Here is a 22,877-nt window from a genome sequence, read left to right on the forward strand (position 1 = left end):
AGTGACCTTTCTCAGACTGCTGATTGATGTTTCCCCATGGAAAACAGAAGATGAAAAAGTCTCTCTGAGTATTTGTTACTTTTCTTTCTATATAAACAGTAACAAAGTTTTTTTTTATGAACAACACAAGATAATTTCAATTGATCAGGTCAAACTGAGCCAGGGTTCATAACCTTTCTAAATATATATCAAACAGCTAGATTTAGGTATGGAGAGAGGATAAATAAGAACTGAGATAGTGAAAGTTCAGATTGGATGAAGAAAATAGGCAACTCAAGTGAGATTTTGAACTGCATTTCCTGAATAGACTATTATAATAATTGGACAAATTCTCTAGGGCAGTCTTTCCACTGAGCAGCTCATGAGATTTGAAGGGGAAGGAACAGGTTTGATGATTTTTTAAGCTCAATATAGGATTGTGTCTACTTTTGCCAATACCTGTTCTTCAATTTCTCCTCATAGGCTGCTGCAGAGTCTGCTGAGGCCCAGACAATTCGTTCTGTGCAGCAAACATTGGCATCCACAAATTTGTCTTCCTCCCTTATTCTGAATACTTCTCTCTCTCAACACGCCACAGTCTCGGCATCTCCTCAAACTCTTCAACAGTCCCTTCCCAGAGCAATTGCTCCCAAACCTCTGACCATGAGACTGCCAATGAATCAGATTGTAGCTTCTGTTACCATTGCATCAAACATGCCGACAAACATTGCAGCTCCATTGATAAGCTCTATGGGAACAAACATGGTGGCAACGCAGTCTTCATCTCAAGTGAGTCCCTCCATGCAAAGCCAGCAGCACCAGATACAGCAGCTGCAGCAGCAACAGATGCAGCAGATGCAACAACAGCAGCTACATCAGCATCAAATGCATCAGCAGATACAACAACAAATGCAACAACAGCATTTTCAGCACCACATGCAACAACATTTGCAGCAGCAGCAGCAGCATCTTCAGCAGCAAATTAATCAACAGCAAATGCAGCAGCAGCTTCAGCACATACAGCTTCAGCAGATGCAGCAGCAGCAGATGCAGCACATGCAACACCAGTCACAGCCTTCTCCTCAGCAGCACTCGCCAGTAGCCTCTCAGATCACTTCTCCCATCCCTGCCATTGGGAGCCCTCAGCCAGCACCTCAGCAGCACCAGTCACAAATACAATCTCAGACACAGACTCAAGTATTATCACAGGTCAGTATTTTCTGAAGATAAATGATCTCACAGCATCGCTTTGTGTTGATGGAGGGGGTAGGGGTAAACCATATTTGGCTGAAAACTGTAAATTGTTGATGGTAGTTATGCAGGGATGCATAACAGATCAAACGATCCTCTAAAGTGTCTATTAGATAGGCAATAAAGAACTACAATGTAGCTGTGTATCATCTTTTAGCTGACTATAAATCATTTTGTTTAAAAAAAAAAAAAAAAAAAAGCTGTGCTCTCTTTCATGTGATGCCTTTTTAATTTATTTAAGCTTTACCTACAATATGTGAATCAAATGGCCTAATAAATACCTGGACCTTATGACTGCAACATGGCCTTTCAGAGTTACAGATTTCTCTAAAAGTGAATAATGCACTTCAAGGCAGTATGAACTCATGAAGCCCTTAAAGCACAGTTGTAACTACCTGTAAAATGACGATTGGATTTCATACAGTCATACTTGTATGACATGAGTTCGTTGATGGCATTTTTTGTCATGAAAAAAAAAATAGAGTAAGTCACAGATATTTGCCAAAGCTCTTAAATTTCTGTCCTAAATATCTTCAGAAAAACAAATGCAAGTAACTGAACTTCAATGTTTGATCCATCCTTTCACTCCATTCCTCCCGATAAACTTACCATAGTTTGTAACAAAATATATATTGACAGTTACCCTATTACATTAATTCCAGTTACAGAACAAATGTGAATATTATATTCTGTGTGGAAGTGATGAGTTTCAGATTTAATACACTGTATTTTTAAAAGGGAAATGCACTTAACTAAGGCTGTTATTACAAAAAGCTAAGATGAAAAATGCAAGAGTTTTTAATACGCTGTAAAACCAGTAGAATATTTAAAAGGAACTCCACGACCGAATAATCAATGTAAATATTTTCTTTAAAAGTTGTAACTTTTCATATCATGTGTTGTAAAGTTTTCATAAATGAGGCTTTAATGTAAACACTGGTAACATGAATTATTAATTGCTACATTGCTTATTGTGTTTTTATGCTGTTTTATACTTTTTTATGAGTTACGATAGCAGCAATTAAGTTGTTTGTATTTTGCTTATCTAAAATAAATGCTTTTATCTTGCTATAGAATAAACACATTTCAGTAAAACCGATGGGCCACAAGTCTTTGATAAGAAAAATAACCGAGAGAAATGTTTCCTTGCAGAACTGCTTTCTCTGGCACTTTATTCCACTTTCTGGATTTGATATTCTCTCAGCCATGCTGTGTAAGTAGGTACTGATCTGTGCAGGCAGCTCTGGTGTCCATAAGTGCATGGCTGGAGGGTGGCATGCAGCTCCTCTGAGCAGGCTGTGGCTTCGAGGTGCGGGAGCGATGAGGTGGTGGAGCAATGATGGCACAGAGCACTCATCCACCCCGTGTTACGTCTATCGGTGGGAACGGGGTAAGGAACCTGTCTTAGCCACTCAGGGATGAAAATAAGTACAGTTTGGGATTTTCCTTGTGTCCTTGTGTTTTTGCTGTAAGCCCAACCGCTATCCTGAGCCCATGAGCCCCCGGCTCGTCCCAGACTCTGGCTGGTGCTGAATGGTGCAAGCAGGGAGCAGTGGGTGTAGAGGAAGCTGTTTCACTGGAAATATTTGGAAACATTTGCATCCAACATGTTGGCAAGATATTAATGCTCTTTCTACATCTCTACTCTTGATGGACGAGAAAAACCCTTCCTTTCTTCTTTCCCATCCCTGCCTGCTATTGCTGTGTGCTGGGTGCAGCCTGACCACTATCCCCAGTTGTCTTGCATGATTAATTACAGCATCTGTCCTGTCAGGAGCTATAATGAAGAGGTCTTGATAAAAATTGCAAATTACCACTGGCAACAATCTTAAACTGCTTATGATAAAATGAAAATTAAAAACAGCAAGTGTCAAACCCGAGCAGAATCCTAATCCTGTTTCAGGCCGTGTCCATGGCTACCGACCAGGCCCCAAACAAAAATAATGGGATATAGATCCCCCAAAAGTTGCAGCCAGACTTGAGGGAAAAGGTACTGTGCTGTGTGAGTTTATTAATAATGAATTCAGCTTTCAATATTTCACAGTCCTCAGGTACTCTGTTTATTATCTACAAATATTGAACAGCAAGAGATTCCAATTAGAAATTTATAGATTTCTTGAAGCAGAAAAAATCATGTATAAATTGAAGCTTTTTGTAATAGGTGTTAGTTGACGGCTACCCATGCTCGTAATAGCCTTCGTGTGATATCTAATCGTGTCTGGGAGGGAGGGGGCTTATTTCAGGCACAAGGAAGCCTGTGTGCATTGGAAATGGCACAGCAGAGGCTGGTTGTGAAAGATGGTTTTGTGTCAGTTTTAACCAATGTTACATAACAAAGAGGACCATTTTATAGTCTTTTTGAAACCTTTAGACAACTGTCTTCAGAAATAATTGCTAAACTGCATGTGACAGTAATTGTGTATTAGTTCTGTAATTGTCATTTTGAAGACCTATGAAGTATCGTTGGGAAAAATGTCACTAATGATAAAAGTTAATTACAACTGAAGTCTGTTTTCAACTATTTGTGGTAAAAAGCAGGTGTTATTATACTCATTAAATGATTTCATAAATCCTGGGTTTTATCACATTTGATTAAGAGCTGCTGAACTACTGATAGTCAATTCCAGGAAAAAAAAGAGAAAAAAGTTTTAATTGCCGCAGCTAAAAAAATTAATCATCAAGCAGCACTGAACAGTTTAAATATCAAAATTTCAATCATGGAAAACTGGAGCATCCCCCTGCTTGCTACAAAATTATATTTTCCATTACCCGCAATAGCATATTGCAGAACATCTTGTGTTTCAAACTGTGCAAGTTGGAGTTCATATTCTCTACGTCTAAGTGAATAACTTCACTATCATAGGTCACAAATAAAACTGTTAATTTAAATCACTTACTATGAAATTTATACAGGAAAAAATGCCTTAGCCATGATTTCAGTGTCATACATGCTTTAAGGACTGTTTTCTTCGTATCGTTTACAAGTACTTAACTGCTCCCTTCTTTTCCCAAGGTTTCAGATGCTTTATCACCCCAGTTAACCACATTCTACTTTCACATTAACCCAGGTTGACACATGATGAAAGAACATAAGGAGGTTTAATTTTTAGCTGACACAGGGTCATTGGTTTCTAACTTGAAGAACAAAGGCTTTAAATACCTCTATGCAACATAATCTCAATTTTATTTTATCACCTGACCATTGTGGTTTGCGGGACAGATGGATTAAATATCTCAAGTTTAACCAGTAGTCTTGCACTGTCTCTTTTCAATGGGGATTGGACTTTTGAATGGCTCCTTTTCCATTTCTCACTTCATGGAGTATTTTTCAACACTGGACTTCATTCTAACCTTTCCCTCCCCCCTTTGTTTGGCTTTTGTTTTGCAACAGCTGTTATTATCGTTTTTGGTCAGCTGTGATTGCTGGAGGCAAAATAGGACCAGATGGTGTTTTGCTATGCATGAATGGAGAGTTAGAGGAGTTTAGATTGAATAGGCCAAGTTTGAATGGTGTCTATGCACCACCTGCCCTCTTCAGCAGCAGCACACACATCATAGGAGCATGATCTGTCTCAGACCTACTAGAATTGGATGGGAATGGAGAGAGCCTTGTTGGATTTTCTCCATATTTATTGATCTTCCATGCACTAACAGCATAATGCAGTACACAGTCAATTTGAGTTAATTGGATATGACACAGCATGTACATGTAATCTATCACTGTAGTCTCTTGGTACGCTTTAGGTTTTGCTGCCACAGAACATGCAGTATTAGCCTGCATTAGTAGGCTAAGTGGGTGGAGGTAAAGCAGGATCGTCGTGCAGCTTGATTTAACAAAACAGGCCAGAGTTCTAAAGCAATGCCCTTAAAACTGCCAGCGATAGAGTGAAATACTAACGTTTCTGATATGATAGGGCGGACTGGGTATTTTGGCACAGAAAAAGCAAACAACAAACAAAACACCTCATTCCCATACTTTTCTCAGAGGTTTGCCAGTGAAATGTAAGTGAGCAGTTCCCTAAGAAATTGAGCCTCGTTAGAGATGAGTCAGTGCCGCTCTGAAAGGACTGTGTGTGTGTGCAGGAATCTATTCCAGAGCAGGAGGGATATTAGATTAAGCAAATTCTGATTACCAACCCCTAAAACATAGACATTAAAATGAGGCATTCCAATTTGTTTTGGAGCAGCAAAGGGCTTCTTCAGTGCCCAAAATCAGCCATCAAAGTGGAGCTTAAATGCCGCAGAAATTTAGGGTGTGTTTTATCCTCCATGAGGGCGGACTAAAAGGCGTCCAGTGTGCGAGAGCTGTAGCTGAATGCTAGGGAATAAAATACATATGTGCTTGTACAAATAACTCGCTGAAACTGTCACAGCCATTGGGTGTTTCAGGCCGACCTCTGCCCACGTTGGCAGGAGCCGCTCGCGCGCTGCCTTTGTCTGCGGTGTCAGGTAGCCAAGTGAGCTACTTTATTATGAAAATTGCATTCAGCTGAAAAAATGCTAAATATTTTCAAGTGCCTGTGGGAAAAGCTAGGTTTGTATTAAAGGATTTGGTTCTTAAAGTCACCAAGAAGCTAATGCTTCTCAGGTGCATCTGAGGGAGAGTATTTTCGATTATAATACTAAAATCTTTCAGAAGAGAATGTGTGGCTTTGAATGAGCTGTTCTGACACTTCAATAGGCTACGCTGGAGATTTATAATGTGCTGTTTGCCTCTGCTAAAAAGTAGAAGTAATATTTTAAATCTCATTTTTGTCCAAGTTCTCTCAGCGTTAACATCTTCCACTCCTACACAAACTGAAGTAGTGCAGAGTTTTGTTATGAGGTTTGAAATGAAATGCATTTTAATCTTTTAGATAAAAGAAACATTGAACTGAAGAGTATTTGATGTTATGTGGTACTAAGATGGGCAGTTCCTACAGATAACTTTTATTTTCTTTCCCTTCTCTAATATCTGCACTGATACAGATATCTTTGGTCTGTTATTTTTTCCAAAGTGAAGTTGTTACATTAATTTAGCTCTGCTGCTCTAATTGAAAAAAAAAAAGGCTTTGATCCAGCAAATCACTTAAAATGAGTGGATAATTCTAGTATATAGGTAGTAATTTCATTAAAGCTTACAGTTGTACAGTTTCTCAAGTGCTTTCATAGATCAGGGGTCTAATTACAAAAATATTGCATTTGTTTTCCAAACAATTTCAAGTAGCAATTATTTGAATCTAAAAGTAAATAGTTGGGCTTACTTTTTTTTCACATTTTGTTTTATTAAATTTTACTTGGAACAAGTTACAGGGCTGATTTTCAAATACAGGTATCTAACCTTTGTGCTGGTTCAGCAACCCTGCATCATTATAGATGTGTAAGGAATTAACCATCTGATTGGGATATTTGCATACTCAGTCTTTTAGAGGTGTTTCTACTGTGCACAAGTCTAAAAATCTACGTCTGTATCAGCAAGCACAGTTCTTAAGTGGATACCTTGACCAAATGTTTGCATTTACAAAACAGAATTAAATACAGGCAAACAGAGCATTATTAAACCTACTGGCAATATTTGTGAAACCTAAAGACTATAGTTACTTGAGACTGCTTCATTTTTAATGCTAGGTCCCACAGTGTACTGATGACCAACATACACATTGCATTAACACAAAGTAAAGAAATAATAAATCCCTTGTGTTGTGTTTCTCTTGCTGGTGTTTATAAGTGTTTAATTTTGGAATTGCTTTTCTATGAATCATGAGACTTGACCACAAGGCATGGATGTTTAAAAATTGATAAGTAGTTGTTTCACTGCTTAATTTCTTTCTTGCTCCTCCTGAATATTCAATGTCTGAAAATCAAAGGTTACTTTTGAAAATTCTGCCTTGCCAGCTGTTCATCGGGGATTCTCTGCTGCACCATTTTATGAATGTGTGCATATATGTGTAAATTGATCGAAGCAGTTCATGAATGTGTTCCAGACTCAGGTTCACCACTGTGGGGTACTCTCAGACATTCTCAGAGCAATCTCCCCTGTTGGCTATTCCTTGTCCCTCTGCTCTTCCAATCTCAGGAGCAGCCTGTGCTTGCTGCCCACCCTAGCTCCTGCTCCTGCACCCACCTCTCGCCGGCCATGGGCAGCTCCTCCTGAGGGGCTGCTCCTCTTCCTCAGCCCTTCTCCTCCCTCCTATTCCTCACGGTCATGGGAAAAGGAATAAAAAATAGGCAGCCCAAACATGTGATAGGTGTTTAAATTAAGAGATGTCCAGATGTGTACACATAATTTTATATGGATAATGTATATGTGTAAAAATGAGGTATGGATTTTGGGACTAATATTCCAGGTGTTTGGTAGAGAGGGCTGTCAGGTTCGGTTACTGCTTTCCATGCTGTGGCATTGACAGAATATAAGTGATGCTAATAATAAGTATCATCCTTTTATAAACACTCTTTATCCCTTACAACATTGCGTCAGATAAATCTAAAAGTGTTTTGGCCACTTACTGTGGGTAGCGTATTGAGGCAGACCATAGGCCCCTGGTGGAATATGTACAATTCTGAATATAAACCTACAGACACTTGTGTTTCTATAAGGAATCACCAGCTGGGATTTGTTTTGTTTTGTTTTGTTTTATCCTAATGCAAATAGAATCTTTATTCTCTTCAGGAAAATAGCCAAGCTTTTCTAGCAGGTTGGAGAAATTAAACATCTTTGAACTAAAACAATAATAAAAATGTAGTATTTTCATGTTCAGTTCTGTTGAAGTCTGCTGGAGCTGTCCTTGGCTGCAAACCCAGGCTGAATTGGTTCTGATACTGTCTTTCCATCTTCAAAGCTGCTGATCGGCAAAGCTGAGTGGATCAGTGCCCGTCCAGCTGTGCCTGCTGATAGGGTCAGATGCACAGAGGAGTGCTGGCGCCATGCCATCAGCATGGGCTCTTCTCTGCTCACCTCCTTCAAGTGTCAAAAATCCAACCAAGGCAATGATTTTGAGGAAGGCGGCATCAGCCCACCTCATACTGCTGCATCTCCTCAGCCCCATCACTGTTGGCCACAGTCACTTCAACAGGGCAAGATTCACTTCTATGCCATTGGGCCAAAATCTCTGCACAAGCAAGTCCACTGAGCACTGGGCCTACTAAAAATTAAAACCAGCTTTGTAGCATACTGAGGGCTAAATAAGAGGTCAGAAGAAATAATCCCAGTGATTTGAGGGGATGTTGGGTCACAGCTGAGCTGAAGACAAGCACAGCAATGCAGCCATTGGAAGCAGGCTTGTCATTTCCTCAAACGATGTTGCAATGAGTCTTGTACAAAAAAGAGCTAATTCTAAGGAGAGGGAGGGACTGCAATTTTCCTCTTGAATTGAGAAAATGAAAACTGTTGGGTATATGTTGCTATCACAGCAAAGTTTTTCTGTCCAGGCTCAGTGCTCCAGCATGCAAACAGCTTCCCCTAAATCTGCAGTGAGGCTATGCTGAGCATCTGGGGAAACAGTCATGATTTAAATGCATTAAGGAAAATGATAATGTTATTTGACTTTGGTTAATCAATAACAGAGGAGAAATGTAACACTTTAGTTTGATTAACCTTCTGCCATACAACACAAAGTCAGTGAAACCAGAGATACCTTGTTCTTTTTTTAAATTTGCATAAATTATAGTGGGATTTAATTGCTGGGAGGGTCTGTATATTTTTTTCTGTGTTATCTGTGTGTTTTATCTGAGGTTTGTTTGCTGCTTTAGAACAACGCATTCGTCCAGTGTAGACAAAATATGCACTTTGTTCAATGCCTTACTCGAGGTCAAATTCTCTTGAGGAGAACAAGTGTGGGTTGTGTAGCTGTCAAAAGAGGTTTTAGTGCTTGACCCTAAGAAGCATTCAAAGCCCAGATCTCTCTTTTTTATTGCTTTTCATTTTCATTGTTTGTACTTTATACTTAAGAAGGGGCCTCTGCACAGGGAAAAGCCCCTGCTTTGGTATTCACTGCCAGCAGCCTTCTGCTGGAACACCTCAAAAGCTTTTCATTGTGAGACTTTGGAAACCTCTGCTCAGACCAGACCTGGGGTGTAAGATCCCAACAGAGGGGGCAGAGCCAATCGGATCAGGTTTGGGGGGTCAGGGACATGAGATGTGTGCATGGGGTTGTGGGCAAGCTGGGGCTGAGCTGGGTGCAGAAAAGCACGTCTGCAAATACAGAAGGGTCAGGTTGAACTAAAAGAGTTTAGAGGAAGATGCAGCTAGTAACTCGAACTGGATGCTCACTGGTAGCTGCTGAGGTAGTTCTGTATATCTGTGTGAACACAGTAGCTGTGCCTTATATTTTCTGCAGATTATGTTTATATAGTGCGCAAAAACTCAGTGTTAGAAATAGCCATAAAAAAGCCTGAGATTTTGCTTAATTATTCACAGTTGCTGTCATGTAATTGGAAAATGTGAGCACTGTATTATGTTTTATTTTATAGGACTACGATGCAGTTATCCTTGGTAACTATAGAAGGTGCCCTATTTGCAAAATGTGCAAAATACATGGAGTATTTCCAACTGAACGTGAGTTTCATCTAGCATGCAACAATAGAAAAGGTGAATTATGAGTCCTTTTTACCCCGCTGGCATGACACTGGCCTTGTCTAGTTTATCTCTGTGGTAGCTCCAGCTCTCCAGGAATGTTCCAGGGAGCACAAGGGGATGGCACAAGCAAAGGCTGCAGCAGCATGTAGCTGACAGCAAGGAAAGTTACCTTCCCCAGTTGGCATATGGTCTGCAGGTGGCCTTTGCTGCTGGACAGGGGGAGACAAGGGGAGAGCACACATTCTCATCTAGATGCCTTGGGATAGACTACATGCACTATCTGGGGATAATTTGCACTGTTAACAAACCCTAAAAAGGAACACTTTGTGCCCAATGTGGAGCAGAGACTTTGCATTTGTATGGGGAAGCATGATTTTACCCACACAAATCTCCAGCTAGGATTTGGTAGCAGAAGAAATGTAAGGTTACCAGAGCACTTTGCATCAGTGTCATATGGTTTGGCAAACCAGACACATTTCATGTGGTAGTGTGTTTATTGAGAACATAGGCAAAGAAAAGCTGAATGGGCCAAGAAGCCATACGAAGAAGAAATAGCTTTCAGGATCTTTGGAAGTACCAGGGAAAAAAAAAAAAAAAAAAAAAAAAGAAAGAGATTTCTTTCCTCTCAAATTATGGACTGGAGGAGCTTTTATGTACAATTTCTCCAGAACTGTATTTGTTGCTCATAAAATTCAACTCAGAATGAACACGACAGCCTTGTGAAGTCCCTGCAGGATGCAACATGCATGCAGAAACCAGGCTATATTCTTGGGGGCAGATGTTACTTTCTGGTTATTCTCATTGGTTCAGCACTCTCATTTTCATCCAGACTTGAGGCCAGACCATCATTTTTCAGTGCCTGCTCTCAAATAGTCCCACCAGGCACTGTCAGTGGTAAAGTGTCTTGCAAACCTAACCTAGGATGTCCCTAAGATGACAGCATCTCCTTACTTGGAGCTAATTTAGAGGTTTCCCAGGTTGTGAGCTCAGCCCAAAACTACAGAGCACTGAAAGCTGTGAGCAATATATCCATGGCAGAAAGCAGAAAGAACAGGAGGTAACAGTTTTTTGCCTCTCACCTGAAGATCCAGATCTCCAGCCTATAAGAATTTCTTAGAGAGGACCAGTTTAGTGCATGTGCAAGAGAGCTACGTGTTCTCTGTAGGTTTAAAAGCTGTGGGAGAGGAAGGGATGTCAGAAGAGTGGTGATTTGTAGCTGTACTCCTACAGTCTTGAAAATTTGGTTTGTTTGATTTTTTTTTCTCTGTTGCAGAGAATTACATGTTTTAATTAGGATGTCACAGAATTACAGAATGGCCAGGGTTGGAATGGACCTCAAGGATTATGAATCTCCAACACCCCTGCCACATGCAGGGCCACCAACCTCCGCATTTAATACTAGACCAGGCTGCCCAGGGCCCCATCCAGCCTGGCCTTGAACACCTCCAGGGATGGGGCATCCACAACCTGGGCAGCCTGTTCCAGCCACTCTATCTGTAAAGAATTTCCTCGACATCCAATCTAAATCTTCCCTCTTAAAACCAAACTTAAAACCATTTCCCCTTGTCCTGCCATTATCAACCCTTTTAAAGAGTTGATTCCCCTCCTGTTTGTAGGCTCCCTTTAGGTACTGAAAGATGTCTGAGGGTTAAGGATAGCTGTTTGAGGGTGATAGATGCTGTGATGCTCTGTCCTAGGCCCTCTGTGCACTACTGAGAAAGAAGAGGCAAGAAAGACGTAGAAAAAAGTAGGTACTGAGTGTAATTGATTGAAAATTGATTAGAAAAAGGCAGCAGTCCCAGGTGGATCTCTACCACCCTGCCCACCAGTGTACTGGGACTGGTGAGAAGAGCATAACTAAAACGCATGTTCTGTCAGATGATGTGATGATGGACATTGGGATTGGGAGCAAGGATGGGATGCCAATCTCTTGTGTGATTTTATTTGAGCCCTTAGAGTTAAAAATCTGCTTGAGTTACATAGTTTTAAAGAAAAATTATAGACATTAATAAATGCCCAGACCTAATCAAAGCTATATAAGTATCCTGCAGGCACCGATGGCCTTGGTGCCTTTTCAGCCTGGGGAAAAGCAATGATTTTTGTAGCTTCTCAGAGCAGCATTCTGACGCTGCCTTCCTCTTCCTGGCTTCAATGACTTTCAAGTGCTTAAAAGAAAGATCCTCTTGAAGTATGTTCCTGAGTAGGAAAAATAATTAAGATTTAGGAACAGTAGAGAAGCCTGTGATGAATTATGAGCAGTTACATCTTCCTTCAGGACTTGGAAAAAGAAATAATGAGAATTCTCAAAGGATTTATGTCTTATTTAGATTTTTGATTCTATAGAGATTTCCCTCCATAGTAAAGTGAGAAGGCAAATTTGTTAAGGAGGATTTTGTTAAAATGAGCAGCAGGATAAATAAGTGACTTTGTGGAAAGCTGAACACAGTAATTATTGTTCTTGGTAATTAATTAAGGTCCAGGATATTCATGTGCTGTTGACAGTGCTTGTTCCTTAAAGCACCCTCCTGGGTCTTACTAGGGTAAAGCCATTGTGAAGATCTCAGTGGCTCTGGTGGACAACATCTTGATAGAGCAGGTCTGATATTTTTATTCAGTAAAAGAATGATCCTAACTTGGAGCCCTGTACTGGCTGGGAATGTGCTCAAAGGACGCGGGGATGTGGTTGATGACAAAGAGCTGGTGCCTTAACATTGTTTCCCTTGGAGCACAGTTTGAGCACACTTCCCTAAGAGCCGCTGGAGTCACCATCCTTGGAGGTTTTCAAGAAACATGTAGATGTGGTTTAGTGGGCACGGTGGTGATAGTCTGGAGTTGGACTTCATGATCTTGTTGATCTTTCCCAACTTTAATGATTCTATGGATTCAGATCCTGTCCATGCTGTGTATCACTTTCTGAGGCAGTTAGGTAGCTTCTCACTACAAAAAGGATACTTTCTTCTGCCTTGGCACTTGATCACAAAACCAATCTGACTGTACTGGCTTTTGACCAGTGGATCCCATTCCTTTACTCCTGGTGACACTACCCTGCACACCCAGTGATGTCAGACTCTTCCTGCACCTCTGCCCGTTGTGGGGTTCACATCTGCCCTACTCCTCACCTCACTTTTGGTACATATACAGCTCTCTAAAGCAGTACAGATTTGCTTTAAAAAAAAAAAAATACAAGAAAAAACAACCCAGCAGCAGCAGCATAGAACAAAAACAAGTGTGTTCGCTGAAGTGTTTTGTACATCATAGCTGCTACTTACCATTTTTATTCATCTTGCATTTATAGAGAAAGCCTGTCTTGATATCTTGAAGGCACTTTTAATGAGTACACATCATGAATTTCCCAACTGCTTTTAGACTGAAAATGATTTCCCTTCTATTCGTCACAGAATCCTGTTATTTTACATTTTAAAAGGTTCTTGCACACCTCCCCAGCACCTGGATTGTAGATGATTATTGGCCATTGTCGTTTGGAGATGGAAGCTGGCAGAATTTACCTCAAGCCTGTTCAACTAGATAAAAAGGTTAACTTCTACTGAAAAGGAAAAGAAAGAACAAAATCACCAAATAGCTGCTGTACTCTCAGCTAAAGACGTGCTTCAATTTGCTTATAACAAAGATCAGATCCTGCACTACTGGTCTATAGAGCCCCATTGCCTGCCATTCTGGTGCCTTTGCTGTCTACACACAGTGCTGGACTCCTGCTCCTTTCTTCTCTTTTCCCTTTCCTTTTTCCTCCCCCCTCCCCTTCCCCTTTCCTTTTCCCTCCCCCTTCCTTTCCGCTTCCCTTCCCTTCCCTCCCCTCCCTTCCCTTCCCCTTTCCTTTTCCTTCCCCTTCCCCTTCCCCTTTCCCTTTCCCTTCCCTTTCCCTCCCTTCCCTTCCCTTCCCCTTTCCTTTTCCCTTCCCCTTTCCTTTTCCCTTCCCTTTCCCTCCCTTCCCTTCCCTCTCCCCCTTCCCTTCCCCTCCCCTCCCCTCCCCTCCCTCCCCTCCTCCTCCCCTCCCCTCCTTTCCTTTCCTTTCCCTTCCCTTCCCTTCCCTTCCCTTCCCTTCCCTTCCCTTCCCTTCCCTTCCTTCCTTCCCTTCCCTTCCCTTCCCTTCCCTTCCCTTCCTTCCCTTCCCTTCCCTTCCCTTCCCTTCCCTTCCTTCCTTCCCTTCCCTTCCCTTCCCTTCCCTTCCCTTCCCTTTCCTTTCCTTTCCTTTCCTTTCCTTTCCTTTCCTTTCCTTTCCTTTCCTTTCCTTTCCTTTCCTTTCCTTTCCTTTCCTTTCCTTTCCTTTCCTTTCCTTTCCTTTCCTTTCCTTTCCTTTCCTTTCCTTTCCTTTCCTTTCCTTTCCTTTCCTTTCCTTTCCTTTTTTCTCTGTAAATAAATTGGAATTAATTTCTTATTTTATTAAAAAAAAATACACACTTGTAGGAGTGTGACTGCTGGTTGATCACCTCAGCTCAAATGGTTTTAGAGCCCTTCACAACTCAGTGTACAACCATTTGGTCATAACCTTGTAAATATCACTTTATATTTTAAAATATTTGAAGTGAAGAAGGAGAATAATTAACTTACTTCTGCTATCCACATTAAATAGATAATTAAGAATATGAATATTAAAAAGCCCAGTTTAATGTGCTACTGATCGATTTGCTGCAAGTTACTGTGAGTAAGCTCTGCAAGGAGCAAAACAAGATTACAATTTAATCACTGTAATTAAATAGGTCAGAATTTGTACTGTTTCCCATTCTCGTTACATCAGCACAAATAAAGGAGTTGTATCACACATCTCATAACAATTACTGGGGTAAAACATGTTTATCTTCTCAGTTGATGGTATTTTGACAAGCACACAGTCAGTGCCAGAGAGCAACCAAAACATCTGTTTTTCAGTGCAGTTTGAAGGCAGGATTTATTCTTCGGATGAACATAGCAGAGTGGTAAGAGCCACATCCCATGGATGGTATGAAATTAAAACCTTGATGAAATGATGTAACAAAATTAAGGAAGAAATCTGCTAAATGCTTCCCAGTGCAACCCAGGAGAAGGCAATGCTAGCAGCGTGGCAGGGCTGATGTAGTCAATGGCTTTTGCATTTCTGTGGTGTGGTTCCCCACACCTGGAGTACTCAAGTGTTCTCACTCTGAACCAATTTGGGTGGGTTTGTGGTTGGACCACTAACTGCAGCCTTTGAAAGGGTTCCTTGAAGCTGGGAGCTCAGCAAGCTGCTGGCTGTTCTCCTCTGTTAAGCAATGCAAGCCTGATGCCCAGTCTGCCCTCTGTTCAGGTTTAAGGACAAATACGCTGACGGGGAGCATAGAAATGGCTTGTTTTTTAGCTAGCTATCACATACGGCTGTTCAGTTTTTTGTAAGGTCTTTGCACAGAAATCTAAGCTTTGTTTTCCAAAACTGATGGACTGAGGATATGGTAGCAGCTCTTATTAGAAAACAAACACAGCTCTATTTATGCAGAAAAGCTGTCACTTTGTTAGTGATCTTATGTAGGTAATAGCTAACGATAGTAATGGTAATTTTTTGCTTGGAACACATTTACCCAACATACTTGTATTTATTTTCAGAGAAGATGACATATACTGACTTGTTCAATACAGATATAAAGAAATCTCTGTTGTGTTTTACAGAACAACTGTCTTTATTCTCTCTTTCCCTTTGTCCCTGGAGCTGTAGAGTATGACTATTTAATTAAAGATTGAATGAGAGACCAAGTTTAATTTTTTCTAAACAATAAACTCCAACATATTCAACAATGTCTCATGCCTTCCTGGCATTTTGACGTACGCCTGCAGCAGAGAGTCTATTGAATTTGGTATGTGACTAAAATCTAACAAAGAACACTGTCTACTGAACTCTAAATCTGCTTGGTTAAATCATTCAATGTGCTGTACAACTTGTACAGCTGAAGCTGAAAATAAGCAGAGCCCTTACAAAACACAGCCAAGATGAAGTTTGGCTAAAATTTTCTAGACATAAGTTAGAAGCTTTGGGGTAGCTTTGACAGTACAGAAACAATCCAAAATTGTTACTTGATATGAGTTCATTTTCTTTCTTTTTCTTATTACTTTCTACTACTTAAATTAAAACTGAGAGAATTGTGTTTTCTGGATGCTTGCAACCAATTGTCACAACAGTTGTAATCTTGGTAAGTACATTACTGAAGTAAGAACTCTGTCTGAGTGAAATGTGGAATTGGCCCACTACTGACATCTCTACAGTTACACAATAAATTCTTGTTGTGTATGATGTTAATAAAGAAAGAAAGGAAGAAAGAAAATAAATCCTTTTACTGAAAAATAAAAGTCTTCTTTTACACCTCCAGTCAGTCACATCCATCTGTCAGATAGTACTCCCCAGGGGAGACACTTCCATACAGTGGGCACAGTGTAGAAAATGCATAACACTGAAAATACGATGGGATAGTATCCCATTTAAATAATAAATAAAGAAAATAGAAGGAAATATCCACTGAACTTTGAGAGATCTGTAAAAATTACATTTCATGCTAGACAGGGCCTAGAGGAATTGGAAGCAATGAAACAAATACAAAAGCAGATGAGAACACTCTCAGTAATCTGGTGAAACATTGTTATATATACTGGGCTAAGGATTCATCTTTGGTCAAACTCCGTTGAAAGCAGTCATTGGAAATAAAAGGTGAGGGCATTTATGAGCTGTTTAATACAATAATCTGATGCCATGTTAAACCTAAATGACCTGTTCCACATGAAGACTGTACCCTAAATTATTTCAGAGCTGTTATAATGAAAATAGCAGGTGTCCTATTGCTTTCTGGTCAATTACCATAGTTAATGAATGAAGCAATTTTTTAATTACATTTAATTACACAAGATTGCTCAACTCACTTTCAGCATCTGTTTTTCTGCATGGATCTACTTTTGAACCCAGTTTTTTTGCATGTAGGTCATCTAGAGTTTGATCCAGCACAGCATCTGAGCTTGCATCCTCAGAAGGATGGGACATGGGCCCTGAGGTCAGTGACAATATTCCCTTACGTTTCAGACTGGAACAATTGCACCCCCTTAAGAGCTGTAGTCATGACCATGATGGGACACGGGATTAATAGAAGTACCGTCTCTGGTTTCTGGCTGTGACTTCTCCCCATGTGTAAAGTCAGTTACCTTGACAAGAACAGAAAGAGTTCCTCTTAACAGCTGTTTACCTGGTTGACTGACCTCACTGCTCTCACTGTGGCTGTACCCAAACAAAATGCTAAAGCTGAGCTTTGAGTCTGTGGGCTCCCAGCTCAAACATAAAGAACCCAACTCTTACAACAGGAGACCTGAATATCACAAGAACTTCCTGGCATCAGACACCTCAATGTATTTATTGTGAAGCATTCATCTGGCTCGCTGTGCAGTAAATACCTCTAGTACTGAGATGCACTCTTGCTACCAGAAGGCATCAACTTGATAAATGAATTATAGAGTAAAACTCTATGGTCAGACTAGATAATCACAGTGATCCCTTCTGGCCTTAAAATCTATTATCTTAATTCTCTTTTGCCCTAAGGCCATTTTACCCCCCTCTAGCTATATAAATGGACTTTAAGGTTTGAATATTTATATCCCCTTGGAGGTATTTTCACATTGCCAGAATGATGCCTTAGTAACCTTTGTGTGAATGAGAGCAAGGAGCTCCAAGTGCCTGGAATGCCCTGTTGGAAGCTGGCTCATGGGCTGGGGTTTTGCTCATTTCTGTGGTTTTCCTCACCTGATCAATAGGTGTAGACTGTTTGGGAGGCCTAGTTTGAATATTTTATTAGCATTGAATCTCTTTGCTTATGCCTTTTGTGCTGGGGATTGACTAACTAGTGACATAACCCGATCCACCTGCCTTTGGCATTGTGTTAAACCAAGGTGTATGCATTTCCCAGATGTTATATGAAATAATATCAGCCTGAAAAGAAATGAAAAGAAGTCAAACAGTAAACCTAAAATGGTCTGTGCTATGAGCTTGGAAATGAGTCCTAATGGCCTGCAGCTGGACTTCATCCATGATCAGATGAAATGTGCAGGTTCCTATTCGGAACTTTTGTTCCCAGTGCCTAGAAATATCTGCTCAGTCCAATAAAGGCTGTAGTATTTAGTGAGTCTTGTGTGATAGTAGCACTTCATAGTGACTATGGTGACATAGATGATCCCATAGTGTTGGAAACTCTCAGCTGGTGCGCCAGGAGCTTACTATGAAAGTAGAACATCTTGAGCCGATGACCACCTATTAATGTTATTGTGGCTGTGCCTTCAGTGTTGGGTTTTTTGCATTAAATCCTGCAGCAGGATGGCTCTGATGAAGAGCACACATGTGCACACTCTAGTCACAGCCTCATTATTCTTGTGGTGTAAACAAGGTCTAATAATAAACAAAAATTCATAGTGGATGCTTGGATTAGAGGAACATCTGCTCAGTAATCTCTTTTTAAACTGCACAGTGGCTCTTCCCCTGAAGCTTTTCACTTGGGTGAAAAGATAGTGAAGGTAAAGAAAAGGAGAACTTCAAATGTTCCAGATTCCTACTGGATAAACACTGCCATTCATCACTTCCTACAGGACAGCACACCATTCCCTGCATGGAGCCCTTCACAGTTAAAGTCAGCCCTAATGCCTCCTACAGAGAAGGGCTCTTTTTGTTTCCTTAGGTACCAAATGCAGCATTACAAGCCATGACTTATGTCAAGAGAAAATCAGGCACCCGAGGACAGATTCCTCTGTTGCATAATTCCAAGGCTGAGAAATGTGCCAGGGAATGCAGAATTATGATTAAGACTTTTCCTTCTTTCCCTCTTGTTGTCTTCATGGCCCAGTAGAAAATTGTGACAGCTGGAAGTGAGGAGAAAAAATTGAGTTTTATTGCTTTTCAGATCAGTCAGATGGCCTTCTGCAATTGTTATAAGAAAAGAGAAGTGTTCTTCTTACTGGCTTTGTCTCAAATCTATGGACTTGGTCTGCCTATTCATTGTGATTATCCTCCTAGTCACAGAGTGCTCCCAGGGCTCTCTGAATGGCAGATGCCTCCAGCATCTTCCCACTTGCAAATCAACAACTCCTTCCTGCAAACATCCAGGCCATCTTTATGCTTTGTCAGTGCAAGTGAAAATAAATGGGACAAGCTAACCTAAAACTATGCATCTGGTAGAGTGCCTTTTCTTGCCTTTTCAAGCCAAGAGGCAGAAGTAAAGAGCAGGAAATAATTTTGTTGCTTTTATTGTGTCATTGCTTTTTTAAAAATACTATTATTATTATCAATATTATTTTGAAATACAGAATCTGCCCATGGTGCTTACATGGGTCCTTCTGCCCATCTGGAGTATTGCATCCAGGTCTGGGGCCCCTAACTCAGGAAAGATGTGGACCTTTTGGAGAGGACCATGAAGATGATCAGAGGGCTGGAGCATCTCTCTATGAAGACAGGCTGAAGGACCTGGGCTTGTTCAGTCTGGAGAAGAGAAGGCTGCGGGGAGACCTCATTGGGACCTTCTAATATTTAAAAGGAGATTATAAGCTGATGGAAAATCAACCTTTTACATGGGAAAATAATGATAGAACTAAGGAAAACATTCTTAAATTAAAAGAAGGTAGATTTAGATTAGATGTCAGGAAGAAGTTTTTCACTGAGCGGGTGGTGAGGCATTAGCACAAGTATCCCAGAGAGGTTGTGGATGCCCTGTCCCTAGAGGTATTCAAGGCCAAATTTAATGGTGCTTTGGGCAACCTGATCTGGTGGGTGGCAACCTTGTCCACGACAGCGGTATGGAACTGGATGATCTTTGATGTCCCTTGCAACTCAAGCAACACCATTCTATGATTCCATGATGACTTCTTGACAGGTGATTGCTGTGCACTCTGAAGATCCAGCTTTCAAGAGTGAAGCCAAGCCCCATGCTGGCTCTGTCTGAAGCAGACTGGGAGCATCAATCATGGTAGCACCCAGCCCTGCTTTACAAGAGCCTTAATGAGGCGGTGGGCTCCTTAGAGCCTGTTGTTTTGGATTACACCATGTCACTTTCTGTTATACTGCACGGAGCCCTAAGCTGGCCTGACATGGTGTAACTCAGGGGACCCTGATGTGGAATGGCATTGCATGATGCAGTGTGTGAGAAAATCAGGCTCAGTCTCTCCTGGCATTGGCTGCTCACTGTCTTGCAGAGGGCCAGCTGTTGGTTGGCGAGCTGCTGTGTAGAGCTTGAGAGAACAAGCGAATCTTCATTCAGCAAAATCTCATTGGCAAATTCTCATAAAGTCATAACACAGGGCAATACTAGTCTTATTAATCCAACACAAGAGTCACTCTCATTACAGATAAAAGCAATGATAAATGTTCTTAATTTTGTGCAGGCCAGCAGCATATGCACTAGTGTTTCCTCAGTGACACAGCGCAAAATTTCAGTCTTCCAGGTTAAAACTGATGCAATATCTTTTTATTTTTATTTTTAATCCAACCAAAGCATATACTAATTCCAGGAATAGGTACTGCTGTGGAGAAAGAGTAATGAATGCCCAGAAAATGTAATTAGGTACTACTTCCTCTTTACTCTTTCATCAATTAGCACAAAACTAATCAATAGGGTGGGGCCTTAACCACTTGAGAATATTATTTAAATTTCCTATCTGACAGTCAGTCAGGTGGTTTCTGTTGGCAAAAAGGAGTTGGAAATGGTGTTGGTGGTTAGCTGTGTGCTATGTAAGTAATGCTGCTCATATGAGGATGTGTTCCACAGTTTTGTCAAGAGATGTAGATAAATTCCTTCTAGAACTAATCAGTTTCCTTAATTTTGTACTGCATAAAGAGCTGCCAACTTTAAAGACTCTTTTTGTGAATGGAAAAATAGGAAATCAATCCCATTTATCTGAATGAATCTTTCAGCGAGCTCAGGATTTAGTGTGGGGTACTGAAGGGAAAATGTAAAAGATGCAGTAGCAGAAAAATGATTAAAACATCTTGAGTGAGGTTATAGAGATAAAAAATGAGATGGAAGGAGCTGGAAAAGTGAAAACTGTTTGATATGAAAGGTTTTTGTCTGTTTCTTATATTTACTTCTTCTCTGTTCATAATTTCTTCTTCATAATCAATCATTGTCAATTTGAAAAAGTACTATACTTAGGGTCATTTATCCAGGGCTATTGGAGGCTAAAATTATGCAGTTTCAGTCAAATATACATGAATAAAGACTGTCATTTCTGATTAATGACATGTGACTTCAGTGTCTTACAGAATCATCTTGCCATCCAAGCTTTACAAAAAGGTTATTATGTAAAGGCCTTTCCCATAATATTTCTCCTTTTCCTCTAAGAACACTGCAAAAGACATTTTGTTCACATTAAAATTAGTGCTGATATCCCTTATTCTTCTGGAAGTAATTGTTCCTCTGACTTTGAGATTTAGGCCAGTGTTAGTGCATTTCTGTGGGACTTAGAATTGCACTTCTGAGGATGGTCACTGAGCTTGCGTTTTTATGCTGCTGCAGTTGTAAGAAAGATCTCGGTGCTTGTTTGAAAACAACAATCTTTACAAAACACTGATCTCATGCAATGCATTGGAGAAAAGCAACAACGAAAGAGGTGCATATGGCATTTTAGCATTAATTGCTGTTTCTCATGCTCCACCTTTTCCCTTTTCTCTTCTTGCACTCTGCGGCTCTGGAATACTTTCATCTAAGGTATATCTGTTCAGTTTATTTAACTTTTTTGGAAAGTCCTTCAAACCAAATGTAAGCATACTTTTCCCTATAAGTGCTGGAAATCGGTATGGCACTGGTGTGGTAAGGCCCCTCATAACAACTTGCCTCTGCTTCATGGCAAAAGAAACAGTGGAGGAAGTGAGGGGGTAAGATGAATCTGAAGCCCGAAGCGTCTCCAGGTGACTCTAATTGCTAAACCCTACCTGCTCTTTTGTTCTTCTGTTTCTAGAAGCTTCTTCTGTTGCTTTGCCTCTGCAGTGTATTAGAAGCTGCTGAGGGGTTGCTCTTTGTGGCTTTTTTTTTTTCCTTCATTTTCCTCAACTGCAAGTTCAAACAGTATCTCAGTGTTGTAAAATTCTCCAAATGGTCAAACAGAATATGTTTTAAAGAAAACTCCCACTCATCTGAAGTCAAATGTTATTTTCTTCCCTTACTTCTTGTAGCAGAAATGCTGAGTCACAGCTTGAAGCAGTGATTGAGCACCAGGTGGGAAGGCAGGGCCAACCCAGGGGAACTCAGGTGCATGCAATGGACCTGAGAGACTAGAAGGGGCAGTCAGAATCCACCACTTCCTAGACCTCGTTTAAGGGTTGGTAGTGGAGGTGAGAGTATCTTGCTGGAGATCCCTGCTTATGTGAGGCCTTCTGAAGGTAAGAAATTTCTTTCCGTTGTTTCTGTGCCCAGAGCTGTTGTGCTTGAACATATCCTCACTTGCCGCCCTGCTGTCATTGCTGTACTTTCCATTGCATTACACTTCTGTATTTGGTTTTCATTGTGTTTTTAATTGAAAAAGACCTGCCTATTTGGCTGTGATAATTTGTGTAATGGCTGGCGCTTGTGAGTTGATTTGGTAATCTGAGTAAGATGCTATAGGAAGGTGTCCATGTGTGTCAGTACCTCATCACCCTTGCTGTAGAAAACTTCTTTGTTATATCCAAGAACGTGGAAGTCTTGGTAGATTACCTGAAGTAGGAGAAAATGAAAACGAGAGATAAGGGCAAAAAAAAAAAAAAAAGTAAACAGATTACAAGCCAAGGGAAAAAGGTCTTGGTGATCAATAGCAACAACAGTAGAACTAAGAAATGTGCAAAACCTCTTATTTGCATTGCATAGTGTAATACTGTCCTATTTTATGCTATCTTTTTCTCTGCAAATCAAATGACATTCAGAATCATGTCATGATATAGTTGAATCAGCTCTCATCCATTATGTTTAAAGACCTCAACACAGGGCATCTGTAATATAAGACTGTATATATTTCATGTGGTTCTGATACTATTAAAGCTACTTAAGTGTCATGACATGTTTATTTATGATATCATCAGAGCCACTTAATAACTTTTTCTTGGTTACTTGTTTACATCTGTGTAATATGGAGCCAGATTGTG

The 22,877-nt window shown here is 40.5% G+C and overlaps 1 protein-coding gene across 9 annotated transcripts in view; it reads left to right on the plus strand.

The window, feature by feature from the left end:
• Window positions 1–2,325, plus strand: part of TOX3 (TOX high mobility group box family member 3) — a 228,022-nt gene extending 225,697 nt beyond the window's left edge. For all 9 annotated transcript variants that reach the window (XM_085235016.1, XM_085235018.1, XM_085235019.1 and 6 more), the window contains one exon: window positions 463–2,325. In XM_085235016.1, coding sequence (XP_085091142.1) covers window positions 463–1,203 — 741 coding nt within the window. In that variant the 3' untranslated portion in view covers window positions 1,204–2,325. The remainder of the gene's footprint in view (window positions 1–462) is intronic.
• Window positions 2,326–22,877: the final 20,552 nt, after the last annotated feature.

Source organism: Meleagris gallopavo, chromosome 13 (assembly GCF_905368555.1).
Source record: "Meleagris gallopavo chromosome 13, MGAL_WU_HG_1.1, whole genome shotgun sequence".
Taxonomy (NCBI): domain Eukaryota; kingdom Metazoa; phylum Chordata; class Aves; order Galliformes; family Phasianidae; genus Meleagris; species Meleagris gallopavo.